This window comes from Olea europaea, chromosome 3 (genome assembly GCF_002742605.1).
Source record: "Olea europaea var. sylvestris chromosome 3, O_europaea_v1, whole genome shotgun sequence".
Lineage (NCBI taxonomy): Eukaryota > Viridiplantae > Streptophyta > Magnoliopsida > Lamiales > Oleaceae > Olea > Olea europaea.
The window spans coordinates 15,467,949-15,475,260 of record NC_036239.1 but is presented as its reverse complement, the minus strand read 5'-3'; the positions used below and the strand labels follow the sequence as shown (position 1 = coordinate 15,475,260).

Sequence of the window (7,312 nt, the reverse complement as noted above, 5' to 3'; positions counted from 1 at the left end):
AATTTTCAAACCAAATGTATTTTCTAATTTTCTATTTTAAAAATAATTTTTCCAAAAGACAAATCAACTGCATTATTAGCAATCTTTAAAAAGACCCTCAACATGAAAAAAAAAATAATAAAAAAAAAAAAACAACTGAGATTGAAAACTAAAAATTGAAACACGAATCAAATGGGTACTTTTGTAATTTATTTACCCAACCTATAGAATGACGGTTGTGGTTCTACAAGAAAAAAGAATTGAATCGGACCAAACTTCAAAAATAAATTTTAAAGTATAAGTTGTTAGGTAAATTTTCTGATTTCACTTTTACACTTTCTTTTTTTAAATTATTAAAAGTGTTGATTATTCTAATTACATATTAATTCATAAAAAATTACAATTTTTTTTGAATGAGAATCATACAATTTTTTTTTTTTAGAATTGAATCAAAAGTTAGTTTTATAGCTAGGGTCGATAATCAAACTAAGTCAATTCATTGAGGTGATCAAATTCGAGTAAAAGTGTCGAGTGAAAGTACCCACACTAGTGTCTACAATGTCCTCACAATTTCCCAATACATAAAATCACATTAAAGAAGATCAAACATCATGCAGTACATTTAGGCTCTCGACCTTCATTTTTAACTAAAAATAGTTTTGTAATATTGAATATTTGAGGAAGGGTACCGCTATTTCTCTCCACACTTTTTATACATACATCCACTTTTAAAAATTAAATTTTGTTATATTTTAAATCCAATGTAAATTTAATTAAAAAGACATAAACAAAATTAAATAAAAATACATAACTCAAAATTAATCCATTAATTTTTATTTTCATTTGTGCTTAGCTAGAATTCCTATAGATAGAGAAAAATACATGAATATAACTATAGGTAACGGTGGTCCTAAATGTGATTTCTGTGCCCAGAATCATATCCGATTTCAAAGAATGCAAAACAGAATCTGATGCAATTTCATTAGTAAATTAAGAAAGAAGAATGATTGTAGCCAACAAAGTTAGTAAAATTCAGCTTGCTTAATCGAACTTTCTTTCTTTGACATTTGTTATTTGAAACATTGTAATACTCAGAACTTCAATAGACGAAGAATTTATTTCATATTAATTCAATGTACAATCAGTTCAGCTTTGTTCTTATTTCATTTATTTGGTTTAAGAGTTTATGATTTTAGGGATTCTGCGAATCTATAGTGATAGAGATGTATTTAAAGTGGGATGAATATATAAAACTCAAGTAGATATATAATATTTAAATGAATGAATTTAATAAATAGAAGATTGGAATATGACGTTGACATAAATAATATTTTTTGAAATTTTTAAAATTTTATTAGAGATGAATTTAGAGTGAATGTACTTATAAAAAATGTGGATAGAAATAATAATACTCTTTTGGTAATATGTAGTTGAAAAGTAGGAAAGATTTTAAATTTAAGTATAAAATTATTTTATTATGATAATGTACTATTGAAAAAAAAAAAGAAAGAAGAAAAAAATGACTTTTAGATGACAAGAAAGCTTATCGTCATGACCCAGGGGATCTTTTAGCAGCTTTAACATTCTTCCAATACAAATAGAATAAAAATTCCTGTATTAATTCAAGATTGAAATGGAAGAAAATTCTCGAGTAACAAAACATTTTTTCAAGGTCATGTCACGTGATTTTCATTCAAAGTTGGTATGTTTTTCTTCTTTGATTTCGCTGAAACAGAGTAATTCGAGTGGTTGCTGATTGATTTGAGGAGGAAGTAATGGAGGTTTTGTGGTGTAAATGCTGCAAAAAATCTCTTAGGGTTTATGTGCACTCTCACTTATAGTGGGTGCTTTGGTTCGTGATCTGTGCCAAAATTACGAAAATAAAAGCCCTTTTTTAACTATGTATTACGAAATGCTTTTGCCAAATTTTTACAAATGTAAAAAAATTTCCATACATTTTCTAATAAGTTTTTTCAAATTTACTCGACCATCTCCTTTGCCATTGATATGCATTTTGTATTAACGTATTTATAAATGTAATTTATATGGTCTAATAACTATTTTTCCTTTTTCCATTTTATTTATGAGCAGGCCCTGCCAAAAGCTTTTTGTAGAAATCTAAATGAAGTGAAATTGGCCAATATAACGAGTGCCAAGGGAATCTGGAAAATCAACGTTTCTAGAAGTAACAGTGAAACTGTGTTTTTTGAAGAGGGATGGGGTGATTTTGTTCTTCAACACCACCTCGCTGTTGGGGATATTGTCGTGTTTGAGCACATTGGGGAAATGCGTTTCAATGCTTTCGTGTTTGATTTTACTGCATGTGAGAAAGAATTTGACAATGATTTAGCGGAAAGAAATGAAGGATCTGCTGGAGTATGCAATAATTTGGAAGCCATCAAGAGTAAGTTTTGTGCTGTGATACTAAACTGCATATAACCAATAGTAGTAACTTAGTATATTGCTCTTTTCTTTTTCCATTAGATGCATTACTTCAATACAGGATTTTAGGAAAAACTGGCTTCTCAAGCATATTTGGAGAACTGTATGTACAATTGTTTGCATTTCTGATGGATCTGAATATATTATGCTTGCAAGTAATTCATCTACTAATGTACTAGAATAGAAAGAAATCTATAAAATGATAGTAAAGGAAGAGAGGCATCTGATCAAAGGGTGCTGGACGCCATTGAAAAGAAATTCACAAGTGTCCTAGAACTAGATTGTTTTCACATCGAGGAACAATCCAAGAGTTGACATAAGCTTTATGGTTGACTGAAAGTCTGAAACACCGTGCAAACAGAACATAAAACCATGATAAGGACATTTTCATGTAGAAGGTCATGATTGAGTTGAACCAGCTTATTTCCTAGGATTTTAAGAGCTCATTTTATAGCTGCTGTCTTGAGACCTCCTGGTTTGTTACCGTTGACAGATGAATCTGAATGAGATCTCCTCCCCACAGGATTAGCCAAATCGACTATCTAAATTTGCGAACTTAGTAACCCAGTAGAATGTTTGACTACTAGAAAGGGAAGGAAGCTGGTCAGTGTCTAAATTACTTTAGAATTTTGATTAGTTAAATGATAGTTTTGCCTATGAAAAAATGAGGGAAAACTCACCTTTCGCCAGGAGATGAGGGTTGTATTTATAGAACTGTAAGAGGAGAAAAAATTGTAGTTTACAGAGTCATGTATCCTGATGTGGCACCACATCTACCAAGTCATTTATGCAGCAGTGCATCCATAATGTTGTTGATGCGACTCCTCACCTAGTCACTGTCACCAATGATATCCCTGAATTTCTAGGGAGGCACAGGGGAGTTGTTTGAGCCATGCTTGTTGCAGGCGGTGTAGATGAGTGGTCGAGCTAGGATAGTCGCCATTGTTATCATGTTTATGTCCAGCCGTGAAACAATCTATAGAGTTGGACAACTCAACCTCTTGGCTCGGCATATCATAGATGACGGCACCACCTTGGAATGGCCTAGGAGTCACTTGTGAAGTTGGGCTTGTCAACTTCTCGGCTCATTTTCATCATAGGGTGATGTCATCTCCTAGGAACGAACTTGTAATAATGTGTTGTGATTTTATTGGTCTCCTCGACCAAATTTTACTCTTGCCAATAGTAACCTTGCTAATTTATCTACTATTTTTCAATCAATTGAAAAACCAGTTTTGACAAATTTCAAAACTATGTCCCTGTTTGGTCGTTGGATTTTAAAATTTAATTCAAAGTCAACCTTTAATTTTAACCATATATTTTATGGGCTCCACAACATTTTAAAAACATATTCTACCAACTCTTATCAAAATCTACTAAAAATATAATTTTTATCTAAACCAATCAGGGGCTATATATCATCTCTAAGGACTAGTTATTGTGTTTGATAGTTGATAGAATTCAATCCGTGGTAATTATATTGTCTTTTCATTTTCTACGTTTTGCTGAATTCAAAGTTGCTATTTATTTTGTGTGGAAAAACCACAGCAAATGCAGGTTCTTCATGCCAGCATAGGGATCCATATTTTGTCATAACAATGAAACACCATAATACTCCTGATTATAGACAGCCATATATGGTGAGTTTCATCTCTTATAATTTGATTCTCCTGATTATATGTTCTGTATTTCGTTTACGTAAAAATAGTTTGATCTTTGGAATTTTGCTGTTATTTCTTAATTTCATGAATTTCAGCATATCCCGGTTGAATTTTGGAAATCTAATGGCCTGAATAAGAAGACTAGGATAAACCTAAGAGATCCTTCAGGCAAGAACTGGTTAGTGGGACTAAAATTTTACAAAAATGTTGGTAATGGTCGTGTTACTATGGAAAGGGGCTGGAAACAGTTTTATGAATCCAACAAGCTCAAGATTAGTGATGTTTGCACTTTTGAGCTCATTCACAATCCAAAAGGGTCTACTGTTGCTTCAATGGCTGTGCAAATTTTCCCAGCTCCTACTTAACTCATCCCCCATATTGAGTGCTAAAATTCTGTTAGGTTTTGCAATCCACATCTCTCTCTTTGGTTAGGAAGAATTGAACATTGCTTGCTTTTTATTTTGATTGAAGCATTTGATATTAAGTTGTATAAACTCTAAAGTACCCCCAGGTTGGGCTCCATTAAAAATGTATTTTGGAATAATAATTTTTTTGGCAAATGTGTGGTTAAAAAATAAGTAAAAGTTTTGAACTTCCATATAATATTATTTTATTAGAGATTATATGATTGAAAATATGGTAGAGGGAAATGCATTTTTTAAGAATGGAGCCCAAACAGGGGCTACATGTTTTATGTTGGGTTTAACAAGACAATGAAGTTTTCTTTTGTCTTATTTGTGTGGGACATGGCATCACCCTCATTAAGTTATGAGAATGATCAAGGTTATGCGACTCGAATGATGTGGGTTAAAAGAAAACTAGACTTGTTTAAACATGAGATTAAGCAGAAGATGGAGGATGAGGGATGGAAACCGTTTGCCAAGCCACCACCATGGTGGCTACATATGGGCAAGATCACTTCAAATTAAAGTTTATTTTATTTCGTTTATGTTGTGTTCTCATTAATCATGATTTCTATTAGATAATTCTTTTTAGCACAAGTTTAGGTAGCTACACTTTTTAAATTCAATTAGAGAGTAATGCTACTTAGTAATATTGGTGTTAAACCATCAATTTGGATGGCACTAATGTGATATGGAATGAAGTGTAATTAAATGAGTCTTTTAATTTTACCTTTCATTGAGCCTATCACTTAACACTACTTAAACTGGTATTATAGTATCAATGATGTTAGATAACATTATTCTCAATTAAATGAGTCATATGACTTTACACTATGAATCTATAATTTAATATCATGTAATTGTCACATAAATTAGTGCTTTAACATTAGTTATGATGAATAGTATTACTCTTTATATTAGGTTATGTCTAAGTAATCACACAATTCTTGATCTAAAAGTCTAATATTTGATTCTATTTAGATCAACTTGAGTTAGAAACTTGACTCAAACCCACTAATAATTTGATTGTACAGCAATCTTCAACCCTTGAATTCTCTAGCCTAATAATTTCTTAACCAACATAATGTTCCTTCTTCCTTTCTAGATCGTTCTTGACTTGCTGATATGTTATGGGCTACTTTTTAAACCGCTGCTCACACTTGTACTGCTATATATTCTTCTGTAATTCAGCTTCTCTTTAAATCTTTAATAGGTCCTTTCCCCGTGCAACATGGAGAGTCTTGTACTTCAATCTTTAACATGTGGATGATAAAAACTTTGAGAACCTAAGCTCTTGGTAAAGATGTCTACAATTCTTGACTTACTAACCACGTGTGTTGTTGACATGCTACTTTCTTATCCTGAATTAGATGACAATCAACCTCTATATGATTGGTTTTATTGTGGAATACATAATTCATTGCAATAAATATTGTTGATTGTTGTCACCATATATGTAATGCCCAGACCAGTAAGGGCCGGAACGTCGCTAGATTAATTGTACTTTTAGCCGTAAACTTAAAAAAATAGCTAAACTTATAGAGAAAATTATAAAGATTTAATTTAAGAATATATATTTTTTAAAAGGACAATAAATGACGACATAACTCAAAACAAAAGAAACTAATTCCTAATGTCTTCAGGTGACATCTATGCATAAATATATTTTTCTTGCATGAAATTCTAGGCAAGAATTTAAAAATAAAAGCTGTTGTTTGACTTCCCATTTTTGTGCAGTAAGTTTTAAAGTAAACTCGTTTACATAGTAATCTCGGTCGAAACTTTAAGAGAAAGTAGGGAACTTCTCATAATATAACATATCCAAAATTCAGCTTTCGTCGGCGACATATGAGATGTCAAAATATTTTTCAAAATCTCGCAGCGATTCGATTTGGGAAGTAACTCAGCTCAGCATACTTAATGTGGCATATAAAATTCCATAGATATTGGATTGACATGATTTTGAGTTTATTCAGTAGCTAATGCATGAAGCTATTAAATCCCACTGGTTTTGTCGAAAAATCCCAAGTAACGATTGAGTTACGAATTTTTAAGTTCAACGGCAGAAACTGGAATTTTTAGAAAATAGCAACACTATGTTTACTTAAAGTGACATAAAATTTTACCGACATCGGATTGACTTGATTCTAAGTTTATTCAGTAACGAACTTATGAGGCTATCAAACACCATTAGCTTTGTTCAAAAATTCGAAGTAACAAATTAGTTATGAATTTTTAAAATCTGAGTTGAAATTGAGATTTCTAAGAAAACAGTAATATTAACTAGCTGACTTTTTTTTTCTTTTTTTTTTTTGTAAGACGGTATTTCGTAAGTAAATTCTAGATCACACACACACACACACACACACACACACACACACACACATATATATATATATATATATTTACATAACATATTCATAATAAAATGCTCGTAGAAATAGTTTCATATACGATGTCCATAGAAAAGTAATTAAAAGGAAACGCAAATATTTCATAATCAATTTAAAGTTGTTAATTTACCGGCTTCTCCATGTCAAATTGCATCTTCAACCACCATCATCCGCGCCCCCAACAAAAGAACAAAATCAACTTGTAAGAAAGGATTTAACCCATGAGTTTGAAACTCAATAGATATTATCGGTGCATTTCGTAATTAAATTAGAAAATTCGAACCATGGATTCATACCGTCGCACGTAGATGGATTTTCGGCAAAATTCGATATTTATAGCATTATCATAACACGTAGAGCTGAAGAATGATCATTCAAACTATAGTAGTGCCGAAGCACCGTACCCGGAGGTACCATTTCATTCAACTTTTAA

The 7,312-nt window shown here is 31.7% G+C and overlaps 1 protein-coding gene across 2 annotated transcripts in view; it reads left to right on the top strand.

The window, feature by feature from the left end:
• The first annotated feature begins 1,489 nt into the window (after positions 1-1,489).
• LOC111387185 (B3 domain-containing protein REM10-like) overlaps positions 1,490-7,312 on the top strand; it is a 27,960-nt gene continuing 22,137 nt past the window's right edge. Inside the window, exons 1-3 of one of the 2 annotated variants that reach the window (XM_023011726.1) lie at positions 1,490-1,681; positions 2,071-2,383; positions 3,970-4,061. In XM_023011726.1, the coding sequence (XP_022867494.1) occupies positions 1,613-1,681; positions 2,071-2,383; positions 3,970-4,061 (474 nt within the window). In that variant the 5' untranslated portion in view covers positions 1,490-1,612. The remainder of the gene's footprint in view (positions 1,682-2,070; positions 2,384-3,969; positions 4,062-7,312) is intronic. The other variant, XM_023011730.1, reaches the window with a different exon arrangement.